The sequence below is a fragment of the Prosopis cineraria genome, unplaced genomic scaffold (genome assembly GCF_029017545.1).
Source record: "Prosopis cineraria cultivar Desert tree isolate PC_DT_omini unplaced genomic scaffold, ASM2901754v1 PC891, whole genome shotgun sequence".
NCBI lineage: Eukaryota > Viridiplantae > Streptophyta > Magnoliopsida > Fabales > Fabaceae > Prosopis > Prosopis cineraria.
The window spans coordinates 4637-19015 of NW_026556216.1; the positions used below are offsets into that span (position 1 = coordinate 4637).

The 14379-nt window shown below is 38.4% G+C and overlaps 3 protein-coding genes across 7 annotated transcripts; 1 reads left to right on the forward strand and 2 right to left on the reverse strand.

Annotated features, from left to right (window-relative positions):
- Positions 1 to 3008: 3008 nt before the first annotated feature.
- LOC129298698 (protein NRT1/ PTR FAMILY 4.5-like) lies at positions 3009 to 6112 on the forward strand. Its single transcript, XM_054937121.1, has 6 exons — positions 3009 to 3123; positions 3236 to 3314; positions 3402 to 3619; positions 4323 to 4769; positions 4850 to 4974; positions 5120 to 6112. The coding sequence occupies exons 1-6, from the start codon at positions 3109 to 3111 to the stop codon at positions 5730 to 5732; spliced, it is 1497 nt and encodes a 498-aa protein (XP_054793096.1). The 5' UTR covers positions 3009 to 3108; the 3' UTR covers positions 5733 to 6112.
- On the reverse strand, positions 5709 to 8959 carry LOC129298697 (protein TUNICAMYCIN INDUCED 1-like). Of its 4 annotated transcripts, XM_054937117.1 has the most exons (5): positions 8762 to 8959; positions 8311 to 8622; positions 6676 to 7421; positions 6178 to 6296; positions 5709 to 6028 (listed from the first exon to the last, which is right to left on the reverse strand). In XM_054937117.1, the coding sequence occupies exons 1-5, from the start codon at positions 8873 to 8875 to the stop codon at positions 5709 to 5711; spliced, it is 1611 nt and encodes a 536-aa protein (XP_054793092.1). In that variant the 5' UTR covers positions 8876 to 8959. The 4 variants fall into 4 exon arrangements, with proteins under 4 accessions (XP_054793092.1, XP_054793095.1, XP_054793093.1 ...); XM_054937120.1 differs by lacking the exon at positions 6178 to 6296 and having other exon boundaries at positions 6008 to 6028; positions 8762 to 8948; XM_054937118.1 differs by lacking the exons at positions 5709 to 6028; positions 6178 to 6296 and adding an exon at positions 6367 to 6579 and having other exon boundaries at positions 8762 to 8948.
- A 2091-nt stretch (positions 8960 to 11050) lies between these two features.
- On the reverse strand, positions 11051 to 14037 carry LOC129298693 (thylakoidal processing peptidase 1, chloroplastic-like). Of its 2 annotated transcripts, none has more exons than XR_008590411.1 (6): positions 13070 to 14037; positions 12468 to 12536; positions 12296 to 12364; positions 12093 to 12179; positions 11792 to 11979; positions 11051 to 11655 (listed from the first exon to the last, which is right to left on the reverse strand). XR_008590411.1 is itself a non-coding variant. In XM_054937111.1 (6 exons), exons 1-6 carry the CDS (start codon positions 13769 to 13771, stop codon positions 11535 to 11537), a joined length of 1116 nt encoding a protein of 371 aa, XP_054793086.1. In that variant the 5' UTR covers positions 13772 to 13976; the 3' UTR covers positions 11051 to 11534. The 2 variants fall into 2 exon arrangements, 1 of the variants encoding a protein (XP_054793086.1); XM_054937111.1 differs by having other exon boundaries at positions 11912 to 11979; positions 13070 to 13976.
- Positions 14038 to 14379: the final 342 nt, after the last annotated feature.

Sequence of the window (14379 nt, forward strand, 5' to 3'; positions counted from 1 at the left end):
AGTCAGATTATTCAAAGCTTGCTAGTAATATAGCTCTCCTTAATACACTCATTTTATCGTTTTCTTTGCCGATCAGTTTTCTTCTAAAACATTTAATATCATTTTCTAAATCTGACTAATTAACGATTCATTGATTTTTTTAATTCATGGCCAGGGCAAGCGCTGTGCAGAATCGCATTAAAATATCTCTTCACTTTAAGGGTGGAGTATAATAAATTCTATGAAAAATATTAGTGAGATGAGCATGTGGTGCTAGTCAATCAATATATCTATTTGTTTCTTTAAAGATAAAATTAAAAATAACAAATAACGATTCAGTCACGTGTAATTTGATCTCTAAGAAGGTGATAGAGGGGATAGATCCAGTGATTTGTTTTATTCAACATGCTTATTGATTCAATTTTTCATTCCTTGATTAGGATGGAATATCATTTTTTTTTGTTATACTTTGGATAATTTGTATCATGACATCATATACTACGAATAATCGTGGCATGGGAATGATTCATCATATTTTGTTTTTATCAATACTACTTGCCCACGCAATATGGTGCAATAACAGGTTCAAAGAGCAATAACTATCAATAAAAGTTAATCTGATAGATAAATATTTAATCCATAATCTAGTTCTAAGTTTTCTATTGAGTTTAAAGACATATTATGTTCCTGTTGAATTTTTAAATTCAATTTACCTAATTTTTTTATATAAAAAAGAGCAATAATTGTGATGTGCAACAGATCTGGAATATGCCAAAAACCCTATTTTCAGGCTTTCAGCCAAGTCGCAAGACAAATGCATGCCTTTCTAACAATTAACAAACCTCAACATACATATATTTTAGTGTTTCATGTTTACTGGCCAATGTTTTTCACTTCACGTTCCATATGGCTGCGACTGTGACTAAACTTTTGGTGCTATATATTACTCCCTCGAACACTTCTTGTTTATGTTATCTCTAGACCTGTACATTATCTAAGACTTGTTATAAGTCGGAGTTTCTTTGAAATACTTTATTGTTTGTATTTTAAAGTGAACTCTTGTTTGAATTAGTCCATGAATTATCTAAACAAGTAATGAAACTGTTTATTTAATCCACAACTTGAAATTTGTTTTTAAAAATTTCATTTTCTAAATTTCTGATTAGATCCCTTGCTATACAATTTATCCATTTTCTTTTGATCAAATAAACTTCAATTTTTACGTGTAAATTAAATTTTGGCATTCATAAGCATCTTTCCTTCCTTGTAACGTTTATGTTTGCAAACATGCATTTCATTTATTTAATTTTGCAAGTATTATTGAGATAATTTTTTATAAGTATTTCATATGTGCTATACTCTAAAATAAGTTATGAAAGGTGGAGTTATGGATGACTGTGGAGTTTGAATTCTTTTCATGTAATAAAAAGAAAATGAAGCAAGTCAATCAATAAAAATTGATTCAATTAATAAAGATTTGATTTATAAACTACAATGCATGATGGGTTCACATATCCCAATAAACTAGAAAAAGCATCTTTGTTCAAAGCAATCCACCCAAGCCACAGAAGGCAGCTAGCCAGTCTGTAAGGGCTGAATCTCTGTCAGTTCTGTAACTCTTTGACATGATAATCAAAATTTTTGGCCCGTTAACTTTTAAAGTAAACAAACCGATTCCCCTCTCCCCGTTAAAATCGGAACCATTCAGTATCTGATTCTCCTTGTTTCCTTTTGTGTGCTTTCAAAGTGGGAAGAGGTTAAGACCTGATAGTACGTATTCTTTTCCTTGTTCTTTGATCTAGTGGCACTCTCTCCTACATGAAGAAATGCTGCTTATGTGAAGTTCTTGGTGTAAGTACCCCTTAAGCAAGCCAACGACTCTGGCAACAAATTTCCTTTTATATTATTGTTAATTGCTAAACATGCAAAGAGTGTGCCAAGTCAATCAAGTGTGCGTAAATATTGATTAATTAATGTCCCTTGGTTGTTTCATGGACTATCATGTCATCATTATCTTCGTCACCTTCTTATTATTTTATACTCCGGGGTCTTAATTACAGGAGCTAGGTGAGCAATTTCTAGAGATTCAAAAAAATTAATTAAATCAGTTATTTTTAAAATGTGTGCTGATTTTTCTAAAATACCCATTTAATTTTTTACATCGGAAACTATTCCAATGATAAAAATTCTCTTTTAATATTTGCAATAAAAAGAGATAGTATGAAAAAAATATAAATTTGAGTCAAAATATATTGAGGTCTTAGATCTAGGATCAAAAGAGACTCTTTAACTAGTTATTAATTTAGCACAAACAAAATAATAAACACTACAGAAGCATTGAAAACAATTAGTCTAGGCTACTTGCACTTCTAACAATCAAGTAATTATTGAAATTAGGGCGTCAGGACTACAGTTGGGCTGAAAATGATGGCTTTAATGAATAATTTTGCCATGAACTTGTCCCAACCCAGGTTTAACCAAATATGAGCTTCAAGTGCAGACTGCATAGAGTAATGATATTCAAGGTATCATTCATCACTTCAGGAAAATATCTATTCATAACCTTGAACAGAGCTTGCCTATAACTATAAGCGACATCAGACTACGGGAAAAATCAAAAGCTAAATCCATAAACAAGAAGGCAAATTTTTCACGGTTGGCTTTGCGTCACGACATATAAATTAAAAGCTCCGAAAGCTGCACGAAGGTCAATAAGAGGAATAACGGAATATGCATGAATATGAATGATATACAGAGACCGCACAATTTCATTAAAGAAAATGGAATCGTACCATCTAGTCTTATCCCCCCTTTTTTCTTTTATGAACCCCTATTAGCGTGAAAATAAATGATGAAGTTGCACAATAATGCCAAAAAATGTCTACGTTACAGGTTTCTAACGGAGAGAGGAATGGAACTCAACAAACAAAATGGGACCGATAAGGTTATTTTAAAGCCAAGATGCCATTTCATTTCTTGGTGGGTTTTATGCATTATTATTATCACGTAATTTTGGGCGCAAAAATAATACTTAGAGCCATATGGTCTTGGTCGCCATAAATATTATGGCAGCAGCACTACCTGCTACAAAGTAAACAAGCTGATTCTGCCTCCTTGGTCGCAGAAGACATGGCACTAGCTATGGTAATCAGTTCACCCCCTAAGTTTTTCTTGTCATTCATGTTTAATGGTCTTGTATCAGACCAAACAAGTTCTGCTTAGGTTAACCACTTTGTTGTTTGATGACTCTTATCAGGGAATCTGCAGAAATATGGGAACTCGATCAAAGGTAGAAAGACGGCTGGGAGGAAACAGGGCTGCACTTTTTGTGTATGGTAATTAACAGATTGGAGTATCCTTACTCTGTAATGTTCTTTTGAAGCTATGGAATGCGTTATAAGTTTTTGTAACTGTGAACGCAGCAATGGAGGGGCTTGAGAACATGGCTTTCATTGCCATGGCAGTGAGCTTGGTGACTTACTTCTTTGGGTACATGAACTTCAACTTAACAAAGTCAGCCACCACTGTGACCAACATTATGGGGACTGCGTTTCTGCTTGCACTCTTTGGGGGTTTCGTCTCTGACACTTATCTCTCAAGGTTCAAGACTTGTGTCCTCTTCGTCTCCATGGAAATCTTGGTAAGTCCCTCTTCTTTCTTTCGCCTGAGACTTTACTCTCCAATTCAACATTACAGAGAAAATCAGCTCTTGCTGTTACGAAGTCTGTGTGATTTTAGCCATGAATTGAATTGAATAATTGAGGAAATAATGGGAAATGAGTCAAGCATTACATATTTCATATATTGAAGCCAACTCATTCATTCGGTGAGTTTTCAGCAATGAATCTTTTGTTGACCGCCGTGGCTCAGAATCACTTCAGCAAGAATAGCGTGATTTGCACAGTAGGTTGGAGATACAAACACGTCAATTATTTCACTAATTATTAATATAAAATAACTTTGCCATCATTATTTTATGTTCCACACCTTAAACGCATTGACTATTCATGATTCAACATCCTTGGCTACGATACTGTTAGAGGTCGGTTCATCATGCTTTTGAAATCCGATAAATTCAACTCCAATCTCTTCAAAATCTTTTTTTTTTTATCACATAGATTAATTCTGAAGTACTAGTTGTTCTAGGCAGTAAAATATCAGCATGCAAGTATTTACGGACCCAAATATCAAATTTCTCTTCAAGAGAAAGCTCAGATAACAGCAAAAGATTAGATTCTGATGTATAACTCACTTGTCTGAAAATTACACCGTAAAGGCTTCCCAGTAACAAGCAACAACAACACACAAGTTGAACATTTTTAAGGGTTTGTGTTTGGATACAGGGGTATGGTATCTTGGCAGTACAAGCACACTTCAAACAATTAAGACCAATCCCCTGCAAGGGCGCAGCAACAATCCAGACAAGTCAATGCGAGGCTGCTAGTGGAGGCCAAGCTGCGATCCTCTACACCGGGCTTTACCTTGTTGCATTAGGAACTGGCGGTGTTAAAGCCGCCTTGCCAGCCTTAGGGGCCGACCAGTTTGATGATAAAGATCCCAAAGAGGCAGCTCAACTATCTAGCTTTTTCAACTGGTTCTTGCTTAGCCTCACCATTGGAGCTATAGTTGGTGTTACTTTCATCGTTTGGATTAGCACCAACTTAAGCTGGGAATGGAGTTTTACCATATGCACCATCTCTGTATTATTCGCAGTCATCTTTATAATCATGGGCAAATCATTATATCGAAATAATATTCCAAAGGGAAGCCCCCTTGTGCGGATCATACAGGTACGTGACGTTTATTTATCGGAATAATGTTACAAATGCAAATAATACGGATCTGATTCATGTGTTCCTTGAACTACTAGGTCTTTGTGGCAGCCTTCAGAAACAGAAAACTGCAAATTCCAGAGAACGAGGAGGAACTACATGAGATTCTTGAGATAAAAGGGGAGGACAATCAAGAAATCCTCAAAAGGACAGATCAATTCAGGTAAACCCTCTCATGTACATGACTAGCCTTTGTTTTTCCTTAGACAGTGATCATGTAATATGAAGAAGCTTGGAATTCTTGAGAAACACTCAAAAGTATTATTCAAGCACTTTCTCATATTTCTTTTGGAAAATCGATTTCCTAGGTTCTTGGACCGGGCAGCAATTATAAGGAGCACCACTGATGCAGCGACGGCCATAAGCTCGGGACCATGGAGTCTGTGTACGGTGACCCAAGTAGAAGAAACAAAAATATTGATCCGTATGCTACCAATAATATGTAGCACCATATTCATGAACACATGTTTGGCTCAGCTTCAGACCTTCTCTATACAGCAAAGCACCACCATGAACCCCAACATCAAGGGATTTAAAGTACCAGGCCCATCTATCCCAGTTATCCCTCTACTCTTCATGTTCGCCCTAATCCCTTTGTACGACCGCATATTCGTCCCACTTGCTCGGAGAATCACCGGAATCTCCACGGGAATCCGACCCCTTCAACGCGTCGGGGTTGGGTTGGTTCTGTCAGCCATTTCCATGGCAGTCGCCGGAGTTGTTGAAACCCACCGGAAGTCGGTGGCCATCCAACACGAGATGGTGGACAGCACAGAGCCTCTGCCTTTGAGTTTGTTTTGGCTAGGTTTCCAGTACGCTATTTTTGGAGCAGCAGATATGTTTACTCTGGTTGGACTTCTGGAGTTTTTCTATGCTGAAAGTTCGGCAGGAATGAAGTCACTCAGCACGGCTATATCTTAGAGTTCTGTGGCATTTGGCTATTTTACAAGCACCGTGGTGGTTGAAGTGGTTAACAAAGTGAGTGGAGGATGGCTGGCAAGTAATAGCCTCAACAGAGACAAGCTTAACTACTTCTACTGGCTGTTGTCTGCGTTGAGCGTCCTTAATTTTGGGTTTTACTTGGTTTGTGCTTCTTGGTATAGATACAAAAAGGTGGAAGACAAGCAAGGCCATCCCCGAGATACCCTTGAGATGACCATGGTTTAGTTTAGATCTCTGGTTCTTGTTTACTTGTTTGCTTTTGGTTTCTCGATCACCTGGCATGAATTAAATACAATTCGCATGACGTGGAACTTGAAAGTGAATGCATGCGTAAACCACATGTATAGATTGTTTATTGATGTAAAAAGTGTTTGTTTATATGCAATTCTTCGTTAGCCATGTGAAGGATAAATTAAGAACCCACCATTAACTAAGGGAGAACTTTCAGCCAAATGCAATAAGCAGATGCTATTGTTCATCAAGCGCCAAAAAGGCAGGAACAGGCGTTTAAGATGAGGATTGAAATTCATCACTATCCTACCCCTAGGATACAAGATTAAGAACCAGATTAGCACACCACGCATATAAACCCTCCATAGTCAATACAGAGCAATTTAGTGTATTGTGCAACCATTAAGAATTAGGATTTATTTAAAGAGGATAGTTGAGAAGTAACAACAGTGCCAAAGAATTTGGCTTCAATCATCCAAATCAAAACCAGAAGCCAACAAACAAGGGCAACCAAAAGAAAAGCTAAATGTTCCCCTCCTTTTTGCCTTGGGTATTTACAAAGATAATATGAGCCTTCCTTTACAGGTGTCAAAACCTATTATATAACAAGGAATTAATAAGAAAATTTAGAAACTTAGCCCATTAACGGGGGCAAAAAACTATGTTAACAGTTCACAAGAGCATGCACTACCATTTAACATCCAATGTAAGAGCCTCTGGAGGAACAAGCACAGATCGCAACTTTGTAAAGGACATGTTGGACATCAAATTACCCCACGAAACTGAATCTGATTCGATAAAAGGCTTTGATTTCTTGACCATGAGGGGCTTTAGCCTGTCGCCCTCAACTCTGGCCCATACCTGAAACCAATCTCTTTCTACACTGGGCCTTGTTCTCCACTTGGGCAGTGTACCATTGACAGTGATATTGCTCCCAACTACCCTTTCCAACTCTATGGAGAATCTAACATTAGATGATGCTTTAACATTAGCTTTGACCAAACGAGAAACCTGATTTTGAAGGATCCTACGACCCAGAAGGCTCCTAAAAATTTTTTCCAACATGCTTAATCTCAAACTAAAGGAATTAATTGGGCATGCTCGCTTTCTGTGCACAAGACCCCGGTAACATTTTTCTGGGAGCAGCTCAATTGTGTCCCCCGAAATATATGTATTTTCTATGTACACATCAGGATTCCGTGCTCTGTAGGCAACTAATGATGCAGAGCCCAATATGCGGATAGGAATTAAAGGCATGCACATTGATTGCATAAAGGGCCCAAAACCAATCTTCCCCTTGCTAAACACAGCGCTTCCATTTGTCTGCTGATCAATATCTGATGAATGAAAAAGGGAGACTTCTTGCGCTCCTTTCACTTCTAATGTGATGCCTTCACCAACAAGGATGTGTTTCAAACCACTATACGAGATGTTCATCTGCATGACAAGGGCAAGAGTTATGGAGCAAGTATTTACCCGAATATAGATTGCCATACATATCAGAGAACAAAAACCTGATTCATTGCATGGTAAACGTCAAATTTTCTGACTAAGCCGTGAGCTAAACTTTGAAAAATCATTTGCAACATTAGAAAGGAAGCAGATGCAAGCAGCCACCCAATTGAAACCACTTTAGGTTATAATTAATAATACATCAATGAAAAACAGTTTCAACCCATCGTCACGGACAGATGATGTAGTAGGGCATAAAGATAGTTATCTATATAAAACCAAACACAATAAATCAAAAACAACATCCCTCTGCGATTAGTAAGAGGACTTTGTTCCCTCAGGCCATCCTTGAGGTCCTCTTCTGTCTCCCAAGTCATCAACAGCTACATTCCTTCACTCCTTGCGGCTTGGTTGCCGGTCAACTGTTGGTGACAGTTCTAATGGTCTCTATTATCGTGTGCTTTTCGCTCGTTTATATACTTAAGACTAGCTAACCAACTAAGTTTAAAACTTGGACTCGCAATTCTCTCCGGTTTAAATTCCTGAGAAAGAATGATAATTTTGTTTATAGATTCCAAGCAGCAAAAAGCTTTAATCGAGTACTATTGATAATTGATGTCATGTTATAATTATAACTTCAAAAACAAAACGCATATACACTGGACAGAAGATAAAATTTTCTCAGCCGTCAAGCGGAGAAAAGGATTTTTCTTCTAGCAAGTTCCAACAGCAATCCCTCAACTATAAGGTTATTAATTGGTTCTAACAGAGATGAGAACCAAATTAGAGAGACGTCAACGTTTAGATCAGAGCCAAATACGAATAGAACACTCGCATAACCTATACAGAAGCAAAAACCAGAAACAAAGCATACCGGCAGGGACAGAGTCAGTTGGTGATGTCCATCGACCCCTAACTCAAATGGACCCTCCAATTTGAAGGTATCAAGCACAGCAAGTGAGCTAACTTGACGAATCAGAGACCCTAGGTCGGATTTGGACTTTCTAAACTTGTTCCAAGACCCAACTTGGTCCGAAGATCTGAGGAGCAAATGATTCCTGCCCAACCCGATTCGAAACTCATATTTGATGGAGGCGCTGAATCGAACCTTGCCAACATCGAACTTGGAAACTCTAACACCGTCGAAATCCCATTTCTGTTTGGCCGAAATAACCTTTAAAACGTCCTGGTTTACATGAATCAAGAAAAAGGCAACTAAGAAAGATAATTAAAAGCCTTCATCATGATTTATAGATGACAAATATAAATTTGAGAAAAAGAACATAGATGATGAAAGATCGGATGTAGGATTTGATTAAAGAAACCTGCAAAATGGATGAAGCATTGGAGTCAGAAGGAAAGGGCTTAACAGGAGGAGGATGGAACACAAGAATTTGAAGAAGAAGAATGAAGACGACCGAGACGCAACCAATTATCATCGTCGTCTGGATGCCTGTACCTGCGTGGGGGCAAGGTGGTGACCAGTGCGCAAACGGCTAAACGCCATAGTGTTATATCCAGTTGCCTTAAATAGTTAAATTGTACTTACATCATGATTTGTTATAATAACAATAATAATTGTATGAATAAAATTTTTCTTGGCCAGAAAAAAAATAATGACATAATCTTGAAAGTCCTGATATTTATATAAAGAATTATTGATTTCCCAAAATAGTTGATATTCCCTTGAAAAGGTAAAATAGAAACTCAGCAAGATTGCCACCTGGCTGTTGAATACTTCGAATAGAATCGTACAGGAAAATCTATTACATGGAGAGAATAGTAGCATGCCGCCTTCAGGTAATCACATGCTCCAGGTGATTTGGCTAACGATGTGTAGCTTCCACAGAATGCTAAGCCGGATGCTCCAATAGCCTGACTTGAGCATAACAGGAGTGGAACAACCGTGGGGCTTGAATGAAGAGCAGCAGAGCAAGTAGCCGAAAGAGAATTGGTGAGAACATCCACAAGGTGACCCTTTAGATGCGAAAATTTAAATGAAGTGACTCGGAGAAACACACATTCATAGACAAAATGATAGTCAATAGCAACTTGCTCTATTTGAAAATGCTAAACTGGGTTAGCAGCCAAATACGTGGCACCAAGGTTGTCACAACAAAGATCAGGGACACACAAAAGAGGGACTACACACGTCAAGAGACCTGTATTCGGCCTCTTTGAAAGAGCCAACAACCATAGTTTGCTTTGGGAACTCCAAGAAATAAGACTGGGATCACAATAGCCACCAGCACAACAACTATCATTAGCACACCCTACCTAGTCATCATAAGAGAAGGCAGTCGAAGAATGATTAGGAGATTTGTGTAGGGAGGGAGCATAATAAGTATTCTTAGGGGTAGGGCAAAATACATGGCAAAGGAGATATGTGGGTGTGGCCGTGTAAATGAAAGGTATTGCAAATTATTCACAATGCTAGCAGGATAAAGAGTGAGATTGTTAAAAGGGAGAACCATTTGTGGAGGACAATGGTATATTTTGATTGGGAAAGGTAAAGGTTTTCAGATGAGAAGTGAACTTTGTTTGATGGTTTGCATATATTTTTCTATTAAAAATAATCATATTTAAGATTCAGTTAGGAAATAAATGTAAATATATTGTTTAGTGAGAATCCAAAACTTGATTCCTCATATTATGAAAAATTAATCACTTCAATTAAGCGCAATTCTCATTGGTGGAGAAGGGACCCAAGATCCTCGAAATGAAAGGATTGCCCGGGAGTAGAAACGAGGCGAGTAACCAGACGAGGAGCAGGGCCAGTGATGGTGTCCCCAACCTAAACTGTTAACGTGCAAGAAGCCAAGAATCATCTAGGGAAACATGTTACACACAAAAAAACAAATGGCCTTGTTTAAGTATCACATGCGATGGGTTATTTGGTTGCCCTTATAGAGTTGACACGAGATGCTGGGCTGGACGCTTTGACACACACACACCCACCCACCACACACCAGAAATCATGATTTTTTCTCACCATTCATAAATGATTATTTATAATGCTTGTTTCTCAAAACATTTCTATTTTTAATATATATATATATATATATATATTCTTAGTTAAAACATTTTAAAAAAAGTTTAATTCACATCCATGTCATTTATGTTTTGTCAAATATTTACCGTTACTCGTTTCTGTTTATCGATTAATTTATTATTATTGAAAAGTATAGTTTAAACTTCTTACACCACCAAATTACGATGGCTTGAAAATGTAAACATCATATACTTGTTAAGGGGTTGATATGCGCAAGTAATTAATCCTTTTTTTTTTTAATCAAAAGCTCATACTACAATTTTCATCTTAATTCTTCTCGTTATGTCCAAAAATAATTTATCTCCACCGGAGAAAATTATTATTTACATCCCGCTTTATTCCTGCAGACGGTACTTTTCCCGGAACCTTCAAGCTTTTCTTTAATTTTGAAAAATATGTTCCTTTCAGATGCAATTTCTATGATAGTACCCAATAGCTTTTGTTCACATTTCGATAGACACGCAAAATTTCATCTTCCAGTGGCATCGATAAAAAAACAGGCTACGTTGGGTACACTAAGGATTATTCTGAAAGAGGAAAGACAAGAAGGAACAACACCTGATTCAGAAATTCATTCTGGAATTGAACGTTAATTTGTAAATGTTTACAAGACACATGAGCATCATCATGCCCTTGCAAATACATTGCTGACTTTGCTCCACAAAGATTTGGAGGCTTGACTATGGACGTTATGCTCAGACATTAGTTCCATCCCCATGAACAATTTTCACGGATCCAGATCCAGAAGACTTAAAACATCCAATACGACCCAAATCAACCACATTGTTTCTTTCGTTTTCTTTCATTGTTCAAATCCGAGCTTCACACCGTGGAGCAAAACTTGTCACAGCAAAGAATGGATCGGTGTTCGCTCTAAGGTCATATACAAAATTTACATCAATTACAACGATGAATAAATATTCGACCCGCACAGAATTCACGACGGTCGGTCTCATCTTGGAAGATTGTTGAATGTCAACAATAGCCGATGGATCAAATAATTGTCATCTAAAAACCTTCATCACCTTTTGACAGCATAGGACGTGTCAAGAAACAGCCAGAGAATTGTTTGCACTTGGTGATTTATAAAGGGTGTCAGATACTTTAGAAGGAGGCCAGTACCGAAACATGGATCTACCAACAATGTTCTTTACAGGAAGCGGACCCCTGAAACAAAAGATTGCAACAAAAAGGTTATGTGCTTCATAAATTCGATCTCTTTTACATGTGTGTGAACTTGTGACACCGATTATCATGCATCATGACAAACTCCAGACACATTAATCTCGGATAGAATGTTTACATAAACAAGTTTCGAGAAGACCTTCATCTATGAACGGGCCAAAGTGAATCTCCACCTAAACCAACTTATCATCCAAAGAGCAACGGAAAATCAGTACTAACAAGGAGACTGAGGAATTACCAATTATGTGAGTCATAGCTATTATTACGATTGTCTCCCAACACAAAGACACAACCTTCTGGCACAACCTGCAACCAGAAATAGAACAAGCTTAAAATGGTGCAAAAGCCCAGGATGAATTGTTAAAGTAGCGTTGCAAGGGAAGGAAAATTCAACCCGACCACAAATGATATAACATTACCACTGGATCCATCTCATAAGAAAGGGGCTCTAAAACGAATTCTTCATCTTGAGCAACACCATTCACCAGCAGTTTTCCATCACGAACCTACAAGAAACTCAAAAAGGTAAAGGTGCGATTTGGTAGGGAGGAGAAACAAGCATTCTCCAAAGACAAGTGGAACAACCACATGAGACCCTTTATTTCTCAAATATAAAACTCACCTCTACACAGTCCCCAGCCTTTGCCACAATTCTCTTAATAAATACATCAGCCGAACTAAAACCTTTTTCCTATATGACGCCAAGATATCAAGGAAGACATATCATTAGCATCTTACTAGCAGAGAAAACAACCAGTAGTGACGGTAATAAAACTGAAGCCGTATTAAGATACCTGTAAACTTGGAGGTGCTTCGAATATAACTATATCTGAAACATCAGGCTTTCTGAAAAGGAATGAAACCTGTTACATCATAATCACAACCAAATACAATTAGTTTACCAAAAAAAAAAGCAGTATATGACAATCTCAGCTCTAAATATTATTTACTAAATTCAGACGCCTCCATATCCACCCCTAGATACCAGTTAATAAAGTGAACACCCAACGACCTATTTTCTGGGATCAAATCACGGGTCTAACTATTTAGTCGTGCCTAGATAAAGAAAGCATCACTCGCATAGGACGACAGAACCCAACTGCCGTACAGTATAGGGACATCCAACAGACCTCAATCTCTTCTATCCAAATTTCAATCCCTGGAATCTTAATTCGGAGATGGTTAGTTCAAATCTCGAATGCACCAAGAAAGACGAGTTAACATTAATATTTCAATATTCTCTGTTACTTAACATGCTTAATTGTGCTCCCCAAAATTCTCGACACAGCCATTGATAATAAAAATTTTATTTATCCATTGCAATTTTCAAGTTACAACTAGGATCAGAAAGAGTCGTAAAGATTATAGAAAACTTGATTTCTCAACAAAAACTAACCTTCTCCGCTAAAATACGGTCACCGACTTCCAGAGTTGGGCACATAGAAGACGAAGGAATTGATCTCGGTTCAGCCAAGAATGATTTAAAGAGCACACTAACAGTCACAGCAGTAAACACAGCCTTAGCATCCTCTGAACAGACGTTCAACAAGCGCGATAGCCAACTCGACTTCTCAAGACCTTGGGGACCGTACCCTGAATTCGCATCATCACTGCCATCATAACACAGTGTCCCTCCTTTATCCACCTCAAAAGTTGCAGGAACAGGAGTCGACTCGTTGCTAGGAAGGCTCTTCGATCCCTTTAAAAAGGGAATAATCGAAGAGGCGTTGGTCGGCAAAACACCAGATACCGACATGGTCGCCACAGACGACGACGATACCGAACCAGTTGACTTCAATAGCGAAATCAAACCCAACATGATCGGATTATCAGAATTATCTCCCAGAATTTCTTTGGAGATAGTAGAATACAAAGAGGCTGAATTCTTAGCCCAGCAATTCGGTTTAGGCCGCCCGTAATCGGAATGGTAATTACGCACGCCACCGGAGGGATCACGGTCAGGTTTCTGGCTAGGGCCGAATACCCGAGATCGGATCCAGCATTCGTGGAGGCAACGCGAATTACCAGCACGACAACCGGCGGAGGCCAGGCCCTGGGCAAAGTAGCCGGAGTAGGATAAAGTAACTCGGATAGCCATAACTACAAATTTGATAAGCGCGAAGAAGTAAAGGTACAGAGTGATGTCGGAGAGTGAGCAGGGGGATCTAGGAGACCCTAGCAGAAGATCGGAGCCATTTTCACCGAAGAAACCAGTGAATCGGAGACGGAAGGGTTGAATTGACGTTAACAGAAACTAGCAGCAGGGGCGTGAATCACCGATTATCCGAAAAGCAGAGGAGTCAGAGAGATCTGATGAGGACAAGGGAGTCGAGGAGAGGAGAGGAGAAGCAGGAACAGAGTTCCGGTGCTTTTCCTCGGAGAGCAAAAACCTCAGAACCCGGAATGTGATGTCCAAAGTCCAAACAGAGGATTCGATGGGATGGGGCATATTTATCGTCGGCGGCTGCTGGCTGATGCACATTACGAGACTTTGATTCTTGCGATATTTACGATATAACCTAAACCAACTTTCCCCGTCCCCGCCTCGTTGGCGGATTTTGAGATTTTCTGAACCGTTGAACTGGAAACAAATAATAACAAAAAAAGAGTACAATATTAAACCATGAATAAATAAAATGTTTAATGTAATTTCTGGACCAAAAAAAATTATGTAATATTTGAGCGTGATTTTTATATGTTCAAATC

Bases quoted from the DNA above. Each gene is read 5' to 3' on its own strand.
- LOC129298693 (XM_054937111.1), bottom strand. From the start codon at position 13,771: ATGGCTATCCGAGTTACTTTATCCTACTCCGGCTACTTTGCCCAGGGC. The intron at 12,537-13,069 runs GTTAGTTTTTGT...ATGATGTAACAG, and splicing joins ACCGTATTTTAGCGGAGAAG to GTTTCATTCCTTTTCAGAAA. The intron at 11,980-12,092 runs GTAATGTTATAT...TTCTGGTTGCAG, and splicing joins CTTATGAGATGGATCCAGTG to GTTGTGCCAGAAGGTTGTGT.
- LOC129298697 (XM_054937117.1), bottom strand. From the start codon at position 8,875: ATGATAATTGGTTGCGTCTCGGTCGTCTTCATTCTTCTTCTTCAAATT. The intron at 7,422-8,310 runs GTATGCTTTGTT...CTTGTCATGCAG, and splicing joins AACTGACTCTGTCCCTGCCG to ATGAACATCTCGTATAGTGG. The intron at 6,029-6,177 runs GTGGGTTCTTAA...AATTCATGCCAG, and splicing joins AAGTTCTCCCTTAGTTAATG to GTGATCGAGAAACCAAAAGC.
- LOC129298698 (XM_054937121.1), top strand. The intron at 3,315-3,401 runs GTAATTAACAGA...CTGTGAACGCAG, and splicing joins GGCTGCACTTTTTGTGTATG to CAATGGAGGGGCTTGAGAAC. The intron at 4,975-5,119 runs GTAAACCCTCTC...TCGATTTCCTAG, and splicing joins AAAAGGACAGATCAATTCAG to GTTCTTGGACCGGGCAGCAA.